Raw genomic sequence first — 14174 nt, forward strand, 5'->3', positions numbered from 1 at the left:
TTCAATTCTTTAAAATATGCAATGCCGGCTCAAAATGATGCCTCAAAACTATACAGAAAACAAACACACGAATGGAAAAAGAAAGCTAAACTAAACTAAACTACAGTAAAAACTACTTAGTTCCCAACCCGGGGCCAATCATGAAGGTGTCAGTGTAGCTTCTGGAGAAGTAAATCATCATCAAGGGTCATCATCCCACAATTTTCAGGGCAGCTTGGTGTTTCAAAGAAACACTTGAATTTTTTAAGGTGCCTTTCGACAAAAAATGAAAAGCCAAATTAAAACATGTTTAATCTATTTGTTTCCGCTATTGTTTCGTCAAGTTTAGACGGTGCTCTGTTTATGACTAAGTTAGACATCAATATGCACAGATCCCCTTGAAGATGCATGTATATGTTGAGAAGAGACGTAACATGGTACATAACACATAAGTAACATGTGCAGAAAAGTTTGTGAAATCACCATTGATGTAATGAAGAAATTTGATAAAGGCTTTGTAGATTATGATATAGACTATTTAGATGATTTTCTTTGTGTGTAACTGTTTAACTTCTGCTGAATTGCTTTTACTTTGGGGTATTGCATTTCTCTGTCATCTTCTGTGGATAGCTTTAGTTTCTCATTTTGTCTTAGCTGTTGTAACTGTTTTTACTGGACTTCAGCAATATCCATGGATGTCACAGAACATCATTTCATCTACAACCCTTCAACATGCCCTAAATTGTAATAATCAGAGTACTTGGGAGATGTATGTATCAGTGCCTAAAAAACATCTACAATGATCCAAAATAATGAAAAAAATAAACAAAAAAAAAAATGAATTTTGTATGAACCTTTGATGCCATGTCTATAAATATAAGATGACGTTAAAATAATTACCAGACACTTCATGTAAATTACAGTTCACAGCCAAAACCGTCTGCAATTTTTTAACATCTCTCTCCTCTTAGACACTTATTGACTATATGGTAGATTATTTGGTGATATTTAGGCCTGTCAGAATACTCATGCCACTTCCATGCTCAACCCAAAAGCTGTGACCTATCCAGAGGTCTGTTCTTATCGATGAACAGTCCATGTTTTTCACCGCACTGCAGTTCTGTTGAAGCACAGGCAGACACAGGGGGCATTCTTGCTACTGATTTATTTGAAGACGTCTCTCCAAATCCACCATGAGAACCTCACAAACACACACAATACTGACAAGACAATATAGCTCAACATAAAAGAACATGCACAGCATGTAGTATAAGATTTACTGGCGTAAAATCTATACGAACAAACAAAAACTGTATTGGAAACATGCTTATTAGGGAGTAGGTAAGGAAGCTTCATGTGATTCCAAAAGATTTTTCATCTTACATTAATACTTTTGACCATTTTGAGCCCATCATTGAGAAATAAAGTTCCATGCTTGCTGCCAACATTTTGTGTACTCCTCATGCAAAGAGCAGCGCAACACAACACCATTCAATCTAACATATATCAAAACAAAGCCCTACTTCTCCCCAAAAAATAAAAAGATGTTAAATTGTTTGAGCGTGCACAATTTCCAAATGGTGACGATGAATAATAAAAAAAATTGCAAATTCGGTACAAATTCACAACACCTGCTCAATAATTACTACTCACCTGACAAACTTTAAAGGATTTCAAGACACCATGGCTTTTGTAATCATTGTGTGAGGTGTGAAGCGGTCACTGTACTTACTATTATACAAATATATATGAATTTAAATACTAAGGTCAAACTTGTGCTTTATACCACCTAGATTTATTCTTTTGACATTGTGGGGTCTTGGGAGTATTTCCCAAAATGTTCAAATGCAAATAATAATAATAATAAATAGTAATAATTGAGAACTGATGGATGTCTTCACTCTCAAAAACCCTGCTGGTAATTACACTCCTGGATCTTAACCTCTGGTGTCACGGGGGGTAAATGAAGCAGCACACGTAATAAGTTTCTTTACAGCTGGATGTAACAGCAGACACAGTGGTAGACACTAACACACTGACACACACATACATACAACATACACGCACCCTTCACACTGACATTAAAACAATTGTCATCACATTCTCAGTGGACACACAGCATGATAACTCACACACAAGTTATGGCTTTCCAAGCAGATTTAACTCATTTAATCTTACCTCTGTATACATTCTTTGTCATCAAACCTTTATAGACACATGAAGACCTTCCATTACAAGCAAATCTTTTTCAATCACATACAGAGTCAGCATGTTGTCAAGGTACTGTAGATATCATTAGATTGAATGGGATAAAGGAGTTGATTATATACATAAAGACAGAAATATACACATGTGTTTGTAGATGTACGTGGCACATACACCGCCATCAACAACATCTCAAATGACCAAAGAACCATTTACTGGTAACAATGCCTTCTTATATTCTTTTTGCAGTATGCTGGAAAGGTATACTGTGGGACCCAAAAGAAAGCGCTGTACGGTAGATTGCGTATGGTCACAGACACTATACCAACACTTAGAACACTGAGTAGGCTTTACAGTTTAGAGTTTACACTGGTGCTGAAGAGACATCGTATAGTCACCCCCGATTCCCAATGTTGCATTTTAGGTCTCTTCATTCAAGCCATATACCATTTCAAGACAAAATAAGTGTGATTGATAGCAGAAATATGTCCCTAATTCTTTTCACTCTACCTCTACACCATTTGCTTCTTGCTCATTCCTTTCCTCTCTGCAAACATGTCATTTGTGTCAATTCTGTCTTCATTTGATCATGTTGTTCTTTCACGCGCTCAGTCCATTTTGTTGCGATCAACACAGTGCAGAGGTCTTTGACAAGATCAGCTTCCGGCAGCTTCCATCTGAAGTGTCTCAGTCGGACGGGGAAACAGTCAGAGTGGCTCGCATGGCTTTACTGAGCAAGGGTCCCTATTAAAGCCATGTGTGTATAGTAGTGTCATCCCCAACATTCACAAAAAGAGAACAGACAATTTTCAGTATGGACATAATTTTCAGCCTTTCATCCTTTTTGTTTTTTTTTCTTTGTTTGCTGCTTTCATATATGCAATTTTTGTCAAATGCCCAGAGATTCAGCTTTCTTAATATCAGTCTTAGAAATAACACCTTCTGCTTTTGGGATCAGCTTGTGGGAGGATGACCTCTTTTCCCCTCTTGGCACTTTTATAATGCATGTTGAGCCAGGACCAGAGCCAAACCCAGGCTGGGAAGAAGAGCCCAGACATTGGCACACAGAGAGGCAGAGTGATCCTCTGGCAGGAGGTGGGGTTTACTTGGACCTCTTGGTTCGGGATTCTGAGCAGATAGAGGGATGCACAGAGGGAGAGAGAGATGTGTAAAGGTTAGACATGACTCAGACACTTCTGAATCCTCCTGTTTTGGCATTTGATGAGGGAGAGGAGGAGACAGGGAGGAGGTGAGACAGGACATGGTCCAAGCTGATGAGATGTAGACAAACATGAGTCTGAAAGTCAGAGTAAGAAAAATAAATTACATGTAACCACAGGAGAACCACTTTGGCACGAACATGGTGCCAGTATTTGATCCACAAAATGTTTTGATATGTGTAGTATATTTCAAGCCCCTGCTGCTCAGTATGCTCTCTGCTTCTTAAACAAGTTGGCAACAAAGGAAAGCTACTTGTGAGTACTTTTTCTTTTTTTCTTAAACTCTTTTAGGCTGTGCCAGCAAGTCTCTAAACAGTTTTTAAACCTATCATTATAGACTTTATTTACAAGAAAAAACATGCTATGAAGCCAAACACACCACTGAAGCAAGTAGCAGCTATTGATTCATCTCAATATTGTATTAGGCATAAATTACAGATGTTACAAGACAACTTTTATGTATTTGATTGTGTACAGTTGCCAACATAAAAATATCGTTGTTTTGCAAAGCACACAAAGGGCCCCTTTTTTTTAACGTGAAAAGCACTAACAAAATGCAGGTTACCAGAAGGGTAAAATTGCAGAGCAGTAGGAACACATCCGTTTAGTTCTTATATTCACACTACAATGCCTTTAATATGTACTTTTCAACCAATTGTTACTATTTTGACTACTTTTTCAATTTTCTTGAGATCGGGTAATACAAGCATTGCCATTTGCTTCCCTGTTAAAGCAGTGTCACTCAATTTACGGGGAATCATTTTCAGCACAGCAGTACTGAAACACATCTTAAGAAACATGAAACATTTGTGCTTCTCCTCCTCTCCCTTCTCCACCATCCCATCAAATCATCCTCACCAAGGTAACCTATGCAGAAATTACACTTCAGCTCATTTCCCAGAACACTGACAAACCATTTACTTGGATGTTATCTATCTGGACCTCATCTACAAGAACAATGCAACATATAAAGAAAAAATAAATAAAGAAACAGAAATTTATTGTTGAATTATATGAGCAGTTTAAGTTTTTTTTTTTTTTTTTTTTACTGCTCCTGTTTATCGAGAGATATAGAATGAGAGAACAAAGGGGGGTCCAAAAGACTCACCAAACCATTCTACAAAAAAATTAAAAAAAGGAAGGAGGTTGCCAAAAAAAACGCTATGTTAGCTTGACAATACACCGACACATCTGCAACTAAAAGCCAATTAATTAGCAAGGGCAGTGATGTGTAGCAGCAGACTGTTGACATTAAGCCAGATCTCTTACTGGAGCCAATATGAACACATAGGCTCAGGCTGAGAAGGTACAAATATAAAAACATAACTAAAATACACAAACATATGCCTACATTCTTATACCTTGTAAACAATGTCATTACATGGACTCATTTATTTACACCTTTACAATAACACATCCAGAGAAATAGGAGATGGGAAACTTTTCGCTCAGTTGTTGACAAGAAAGTACCCTACTCGTAACCGAGCAGGTAATCACACATGTACTTTAGACACACACAGTTTTCATTATCGACTGGAACATTTGCAACACCATAGAGCTGCTTTTCCCAGGGCTAATTATCGAGCAGATTTTTCCTACAATCAATTCCACACAGATGAACTGAAAATAAGCACATGACAGTGCTATATGGAAATACAAGCAACACTATCTTCCCAGGAGTAGCACTGTCAGAAAAGGGATTGCAAAAGGAATGTTTTGAAATGTAAATCAAAATTTTGATTTACAGACACTACAGAATGTCTTTCATCAACTCAGCAGAATCACATTAAAATATAAGAAAACTTTTTCTGGCTGAAAAAAATGGGAATTGCGATGGCTACCCCTCTGGCATGTGATGCTCAATACTGAGTGCTCAGCTTAGATTCAGCCAACATGAATTACTTACTGAGCATGAAATAAAGCTCATAACCAGTTGTAGTGATATTTGGAATAATTATACATCTTACCTCACTGACTAACATGAAAATTATTTGTCACATTCAACTTATTCTTATCTTTAAGATAACCATCCATCCATCCATCCATCCATCCATCCATCCGTCCATCCATCCATCCGTCCATTCATCCATCCGTCCATTCATCCATCTGTCAATCCATCCATCCATCACTTTGCCCAGAGGAGTCATACACAGAAAACCATTCTTCAGCTTATGTGCCGTGGAAATTGGACAAGTTTTAATTGGCAGCCGCAGTTGTCTGAGAAAGCAAGGCCTCCGAAAATGTCCCCACCAGCTCCCTCTCTAATTATCAACTTTCCTGCTTGAGTAATCACACATCTTATTGTTTCCTAATTACCATTTTTACAATAAATTAAACGCCACACTGCAGCGAGACAGGAACTGAGCAATGTATCAATACAACCCACACACTCTCCTCATTCTCATACCTACACTTTTCCTTGTGAGTTTTTTTCTGTTACTTTTCCTCTCCCTTTTAGACTATTTTTAAAATTTCAGTTTACTTAACTTCCTCCTTTGGCTGTATCAGCCATCAAAATGCTTAAAATAGACAGTCATTCATAGAGGAATGCTAATGTATGTTAGTTGTTGCTTTGAATACTGCTTGTGTGTATTTGTTGTATTGAGATAAAAAGGCTGCAGAGGCTAAAATCAACATCACTCCAGTAACAAGGTTTCCAAAGTGCACTGTTATGTTCTCAGTGTCTACACTGGGAGGAACACATCATTGGTTTTACCCCACTAGGCAGCAGAACACATCACAAACACTGAACAATATGTCATAATGACAATGGCTTAAAAAATAACTCCACAGCTCGCTCAAAGGATGAAAAATATATTTGAAGAAACATATCAATATTAAGCTGATGGGTATTTTGCTATCCTCTTCAAAAAAAAAGCCCAAAAGAAGTCTATAATAATATGGTTCTTTTGTGTTTGACATTTAAATTTTAACAAAACCAGAAGTGCAGTTCTATTACAGGCCAAATGTACGTTTATCTCTCCAACAGGCGATGAACTCCCAACAGCCAAGTTGACTGTTACAGTTTGTATTCAGTGGTCCCTGGCCCGCGGCCAGTATTTTAGAGCTTTTAATCCAGATTGAGACCCCCACCTCCTATTTCTTTCCCACTTTCATTCTGTCTGAGAGAAATGTACAATTTCAACCGAATGTCATCATCTTGGGTGTAGCACAAACTGTGTTATAATAAGATGTGTGTTCTGTGTGCCAATTGCTTTAAGAAGCATAAAGATTGAACGTGATGTGAATATGGATGCTCTGACATGTTAAGTATGATGTTTCTGCCACTGTACAAATTCTTTGTTCAAGGAAGCTAAGTGGAGGAGTGTTTTTATGGTCGTTTATATAATCGGCCAATTCAATAAAAATGTATGCAAAGAAGTGACTGGCAACTACTTAATATATGGCTATATTTGTACCAACCAAAGGAAAATACGTTTATGTATATTTATATACATAAATGAGGAGCTGGACACACAATGTGACAAAGTCCCAGATGAAAGTAAAAGGGTAACAACACAGTTTGCCAAAAAAATGATTCACATTTGTGATATACTGGGAAACAAACAAACAACTTACCTTCAAAATGGTGACAAAGGGAGGTTCTGAGGTTCCTGTTGACCTCTCAGGCTCCATTTTGGTTGTTGCTGGAGGGCTTGTATTCTGCATGTGGTCAGTCCAATAACCAAAGGCCTGAATGGCGTTTCCTGAAGAGACACATCGTCAAGTTTTTAAGACCGTTGTCCGAGCAGCTAATGGGAAATGGTCTCCACTTTAATTGCACTTTTGACACCTTGCAGTTTCAAAGCCCTTTGCTCTGGGACTCACAATAACCTGGTCATACAAGCGCTCACACACCAATGGCAGTAGAGCTGCAATGCAAGGCCTCAGGGAGCAACTAAGGATACAGATAGAGCTGGGGATCGAACTGCCAACCTTTTGACTGGAGGGGCACTGACTCAGCCAACTGAGCCACAAACACCGCTGACAGACAGACAGCTCTAAGTCAACCACTTGGTCCCCTGCCGAATCTTTGGCAAGGGAATCAGGCAGGAATTTGAATGAATGTGGAGGGAGGAAAAAACACTTCCGAGAGCCAAACTTGCTTCCTCAATAGGCTTGAGAATTGTCCGCCAAAGTAATCAAAAACAGCAATCTTAGATTTGTTTTTGAAAGCGGAGGGCTGCTCAACATTTTGCTTTCAACAAATGCCAGCGCTGCCTTATGTTTAATATTTTAAGCTGCGCCTTCCTAATGAATATCTAACATGTTTATGCAATTAATTTAGCTGGTAATTATCCATCTATAAGACAACCCTGTGGGAAAACAATGGACACATTTATCAAGGGTTCATGTCCTTGGCTCACTACAAGAACCCTTTTATGCTGTTACAGTCACTTTCAAATCACAAGAAACTGACCAAATAATGGCCTAATGTTGAGATGATGAACTGTACTTTGTTTTCGCGGTTACAGTGCATTGTAAAATGGAGTCTTTAAAAGACAAGTGAATCAGTCATCTCAAACACATAACAGCTTGTGAATGCACATGCACGCTTGTGTACTCCCCTTCAGATGTACTGCAAGTATTTGTATGTGTGTACTATAAGTGCATGTGTGAGTCTCTGCAAAAATGTGATAAATCCCCGTTCAGTCAGCTTTTTGGTTAGATATGGTAGACTAGGGGCTGAGTACCTTTTCACTGCTCATCCGTTTAAAACATGAGGCTTGTTTTTCTTTGTTCAGCCAGCGAGAAGGCAAGGCATGTAATTGCTTGGCATCCACCTCCATTATAAGTTCAGCTTGCAGAGATGACTTCAAATAGATTTATGTGACTGATCAAATAAAAAAAAAATGCTAAGACAATCATATTTTTCCCAATGCTAAAACAAATCTATTTATGCATACACTTATGCATATGTATACATGTATGCATATATAATTTTTATGGACAGAAACACAGCTCTAACTCAGCATAGCCCAGCATCAACACTTCCTCAGCATCCTCGATATACAGCCACGTGAATTTCTTGCATTTTCTTTTCTTTCTTCCTCTGGGGTATTGCAGAGACATAGTGAATGTACTGTATATACTGTACAAGTGTACAACTTAACCCTTGCAAAGGCCCCCATTGCATTTCTCATTTAGTTATTTTTATAATCATTTTAAATTTCAATAATTTTATTTATTCATTTGATGTTTTTTTGACCTTGGATTTTTTTATTTTATTTTTTTTGAATATTTTGTTAATGCCTTGTAGGACATTGTTAATGGTCTGTATTAAACCCATCATAGATGAGCCACTGAGCAGCACCACTTAGGGATTCAGTGTTTTTCTAAAGAACACATCGGAGGGTCAGGAGGAGAGCAGAATTCGAACTGGGAAAATACAGGTTCAAGACAACCCCTTTCACCACCTTAGCCACACTGCCCCAATTCTGGTAATTCAGGGTGCTTCTGAAATGCAAAAGCTCTACTAGTGAAGCCAAAAAAGGCACTGGTGGAGTACTAATGAAGTACTACTGAGAGACGTGACGATACACATCAGTCAGTATTGGCTATTGCAAGCAATCTCTGCTCAGATTGTATTCAAATGGGTAATAAAGTGATATATCAAACTTGCTGGAGGGTCTCTAAATACAAAGTTTTATTGAACTCAAATGTTCCACTAAGTGATTAAACTCATTGCCAAAAGCAGTTCCATTTTTTAACGACTCATAGTAAGTTCAACCTTAACCCCAGGGCATAGCCTACAATTCACTACCTACTGGGACTGATTGAAGAAAAGATAAAGATGGAAAGAAGATAAGGAATAGAGGTATTGCAGAGGGAAACCGGGGTTAACATTATGGTTGAACTACCATGTCATGAGGTGTGGTTCCTGTCAAACATATAATACGCATTATACAAGATAGCACACACTACATATATATTAATATAGAGAGGAGATGCTGCAGTGAAGAGATACTGCATTTTTCTGTTTTTTTTTTAGACGCCTTCTCTGCTCCCAGCCTCATCCTTCATCCTGCACACTCAGCTAAAATGGTACCCCAGCAATCTATTGAAATGGTCTGAAAGCCTTCTCCACACAAGGAAACATGTTAAAGGGGATGGTGTCTTGTAGCAGTGGTTGCCTCACCATACCAATGAATAACATTGCTGGAGTTTAGCTCTGAAGTGAGAGATGCCACTGTATTTTGGACAGGTTGTGTGCTATGCGTTTGTTGCACACGTAATGTATTCAGACATATTATTTTTATTCAAATTGTCCAAGATCAATTTCTTATATGACATTTTCTCCTGTAAGGGAATAACCTTTAACCTATGATGGACATCAAAATGACATGCAACTGGTGTCTCTTGTATTAAAGTCTGGGCAGATCTTGCTAACAGGAAGGTTGACAAAAAAGAAGACAATAATTACAAATGTGTAACCACGTAATCAGCAGGCAAACTGGTGTCCAGTCATAATTTACATTATACTTTTAAGCTTATAAATTTCACTACGACTTAAATAAGGACTATTCAAATGTATTCAGCTTAAAAAAACTAATTTCCCAATGAAATAAAAAAGTTTACTATAAGTTTATGTAATTTATGATAAACAAATGTACTTTACAAATATAATCTTGTCCATGTTGATAAACTGGATACCAAGTGCCTACCATTCTGAAACTTTCAAGTATTCTATACATTTATTCCAGTTATCACACTGACAACACCAAGGAACAGATTTTGATATGAGCCTGTCAAGGCTGCATTAGATTGAAGTCCATGGTTGTCTTTACTCTTACATGACGGGAGTGCTATATCACATCCTTGTGCTCATATCAATATTGCATGAATATTGCACGTGCATAAGTTATAAATACATTTAGGGTGCATGCAGTAAGTTTGGGGGTAAGCTCACTTAGGCATTTGTTGTCGATGAAGCTCCGCAGGAAGTTCATACATTCCTCTTCCTGATTTCCGCTGCCCTTACAGGTGCACCATGGTGAAACGGTCCAGTTGGTAAAGCTGCTGTCAACATAGTTGGGAGTCATGTCTGTCCCTGCAAGGCCATCCGTGCACAAACACATACATATACACTCATTAGGATGGGTCACTAATGGACAATAATGGACTTCATTTATTGCAGACAGTATATGGACAACAAGATGTTAGTCATAGGAATGGAAACACTGTTTGAGTTTATGGGAAGGTGAAGTATGCCGTAATGCTTCATTTTAGATGTAAAGAGGCCATTATGTTTTGAATATTTTGTAAAGTAGGTGCTTTAGTAACTGTTTGCACTGTCTGAATTTGACACTACTGTACCAAAACACTTTACTTTTTAAAGGTCCCTGTATGTTAGTGCTTTCACATGGAGTCGGGTCAGTAAGCATTTTTCCAGAGAAATCCAGAGAGCTCCATGGTACATTATCAGTTCATTCTGTGCGATTTATGACACATGGTGGGAAGAATCAAATGACTCTGAAAAACCGATATAATAGTAACCTATTTACTCTGATGGATACAGCTGAGCTTAGAACTTTTCACCTTTGTGATGCCACCATATCTTAAACAAGGATCAGTTATGGGAATGACAAATACGTGTGTACTACTCTATTATCAGAGGTTGAGCGATATTTAATATGAGCGAACAGATGGTCATCAAGTGTTTTAATTAAGTAAACACTGTCTGTGTCTTCTTTCTCTGATTAATTCTGTTAGTGAAGTGATGTCCAGTGCGCTAGGGGACATCTCAGGCCAGGAGGGAGAGAGACTCACTCTTGTGCCTGCGTCAGGATAAAACTGAAGAAAGAGTCTGCTGTGACACAATTTCTTCATCTCTAGACCTAATCATCACTGTTTATCTCCCAGTTTATCTGGAATTAAGGAAAATATTAGGGTAGGCTAAGGAGCAATTCTGTATGATTCCCAAAGGTCCCCTTCGTGTTTCCCTTTGCCAAAACAGCAATCCCTTGATCATAGTAAGGCTTTACAACGTTGGCCTGGCACTAACCAATAAGCCTTGTGTAGGAGGCCAAGCAGGCTTGGTGATTGTCCTGGTTGGGACAGGTGTTCACTGAGGGCTGGTTACTTCGGCAGTTTGTCAAGAAATCAGCCAGCCTAGACCTGCACAACAAATACGAAGCATAAGAAAGACAGAGGATGAAGCAGGAATAATTTACATTATCCATGTATATAATAGTTTTGCATATGTACAGGTATATGTACAAACACACTCACTCACTCTCCCACTCACTCTTACCTGGTCACTTGCTGGATAATTACAGAACCTAATATCGGCAAATTCTACTTTTAATAATCTGCCAAATGTCTCCAGCATCAAAAGGAGAAATTCAGCGAAATCTATTTTCAGCATTCTGTAACAGGTGTCCTGGATATTAACTTGTCTCATCGATCAGTACCAACAGGCTTTTTATTATCTCGACACCATGCAACATACACCAATGATAGAGCGTATGTGTGAGGATGAAAAAGATGTCATGCTTGTTTGGGCCAGTTCTTCCATTATTATCCTTGACATCTCAACTGTCTCCAGAATCTACTTTGTACACAAACCACGGGAACCGATAAAAATAGTGTGTTTTGTTTCGGTGTGTGTTTGTGATAAGAGCTTAAAGTCTGTGGAGGCCCTCAGGGTGGCATTGCTAATCCACTTAAGTAGGTTTATTGGGAGAAGCGTGTGCAAACTTGGTCTGTCTGTACTGTTCACATCACAGCTGCCCACTAAGTGAATCAAAATCTATTCCACATTACTCTTTCTCCTTTCCTCTCCATCTTTCTTTCTTTGTGTCATGACTCATTCACAAGGGCCTGGTCTGACCACTTTTTGCAGCCTTGTGGTCAAAGGTACAGTAATGTACTGCAAGCTATCTTGCTGCCTATGTGAACCAAGACAAGAATCTATGCACAAACACAACTTAGCGCTTTTTGTTTTTTAAAGTTAGTAATACATGGAATATTATAAATAAATCATTTTAAAAAAAACATAATTTTCAGACACAGAAAGGCACATTTCAAATACCTAAAAGCAGTGACATAGATAAGTGTTAGCTTTAACAAGGGTTGGAGGCACCGTTTGCGTTTCATACATTTAAGATAACAAATAGAGCATCAGAGACTATTTCCTTTCTGCTGAGGTTTGATCGTTCAGTCAAAGGTTTCCTCTGTCACTTTGATGAGGAGTGCAAGGGTTACTTATTTTTCAGTTGCCTCGACTTACTAGACTTAGATATGCTTGCATTTGCATTTAACAACTGACACTGTTCACACTACACATACACAAACGCGTACTGATATTTCAGTATGTGTGCCTAGCTTATTACTTTCTCATCATTTTACTGTGTAGCCAATGTACTCAAAATTACTGTCATCTGTGCAACAGGTGTTGTGATGTTATTTGTTCGAGAGACAATCTGGGGAATGTTTTTAATTTTTCTGATGACATTTTTTTCAAATGCTTTTGACAGTTATTCATAGAAATAGCATGAACAGATACATAAAATTAATTGCACCTGCACATTTTCATTGTTTATTTCGATCTTGAAAAGCATGTATTTCTATTTTTTTCACAGGAAAAATTCTTATGCAGGAATCTTACATTCAAATGGATGAGCAGTAATAGTATGCCTTAGTCAGTGAAAAAAAGGACAAATGCATCAAGCATTGATGTCTCAAACTATTGATAAAACAACAATATGCAAAATTCCTGGCTTAGTGTGTTGAAGTGTTGTTGAGCAAGACACTGAACCCCTCACTGCACTCCTGGCGCTGTTGTTCAGTAGCTGCCAACTGCTCATGGTTCATCCATGATTGGTTAAATGCAGAGAGGAATATTCCGCAAGGTATTAATGAAATCTAAAATAATCAGAAAAAATATAAGCAGACTGCCGCATATCAGAAAATATACATACACACTGTCGTTAATTATGTTTTTCCCCCCTAGTGTCGCTACTTGATCACACATTTATCATTGTGTGGCTTTTCAAAAAGTTCTGATGGTCATTAAATGGATTGTAATAACTGTGCTGTTTTTATCTAAAACACTACATTCTTTGCTCTCACTCAAATAGACAGTGTTCTTCTAAAAGAAGAAGAAGAAGAACCTTGAGATAAAAGCTTCTGTTGGTACTAGATCCAACGGCTGCGGATAGAGAAATGAATCCTGCTGTTTTATTGTGTTATGAGTACACTACTTATTTGTCTCCCTTCATGTTTCAATTGCCCTCTTTCACAGCGGCATTGATGCAGCCAGTCTGGTATGATGGGCTCGGGGCTACCAACAGCAAACCCACACACATTTATTCCTTCATTATCTACCGGTGATCTTGCACGCAAGATCGCAGGGAACCGTCATTGTGCAGTACACCCTGGACCAGTTGGCAGCCAATCCCAAGGCCTCATATAGACACATTCTCAAATAGCATAAATTTGATGTTTTGTGATGTTTTTTCACAAACTCTTCCCAAAAAAATAGTACTTGACGCCTTTGTGGGCATGCAAGAGATAGCGTACTTTATACAACCACTAGATTTGTATAGTTTCAGTAATGATGTGGCAACACAATGACGAGGGAGATAATAGTTCGTAATAATCTGTCATTGACAACTCTGACAAGCATCTTTGTTAGTGCACAATAGTAATGGCACATCAAACAGATGTGGGTAGTTACAGATTTTCCTTTATCAGCCCGTCTTCCAGTATTGCTGTAGCTTTTGACATGACTGTCTCATCACATCACAACTGTTCCTGCCCTTGATG

The 14174-nt window shown here is 38.3% G+C and overlaps 1 protein-coding gene across 2 annotated transcripts in view; it reads right to left on the reverse strand.

The window, feature by feature from the left end:
* Nucleotides 1–3025: 3025 nt before the first annotated feature.
* Nucleotides 3026–14174, reverse strand: part of LOC147218533 (GDNF family receptor alpha-2-like) — a 45126-nt gene continuing 33977 nt past the window's right edge. For both annotated transcript variants that reach the window (XM_086173677.1, XM_086173678.1), the window contains exons 5-8: nt 11410–11522; nt 10315–10455; nt 6984–7111; nt 3026–3312 (exon numbers count right to left, since the gene is read on the reverse strand). In XM_086173677.1, the coding sequence (XP_086029803.1) occupies nt 3181–3312; nt 6984–7111; nt 10315–10455; nt 11410–11522 (514 nt within the window). In that variant the 3' untranslated portion in view covers nt 3026–3180. The remainder of the gene's footprint in view (nt 3313–6983; nt 7112–10314; nt 10456–11409; nt 11523–14174) is intronic.

Source organism: Fistularia commersonii, chromosome 26 (genome assembly GCF_037954325.1).
Source record: "Fistularia commersonii isolate RoL2024-O1a breed Wild chromosome 26, RoL_Fcom_v1.0, whole genome shotgun sequence".
NCBI classification, from domain to species: Eukaryota; Metazoa; Chordata; class Actinopteri; order Syngnathiformes; family Fistulariidae; genus Fistularia; species Fistularia commersonii.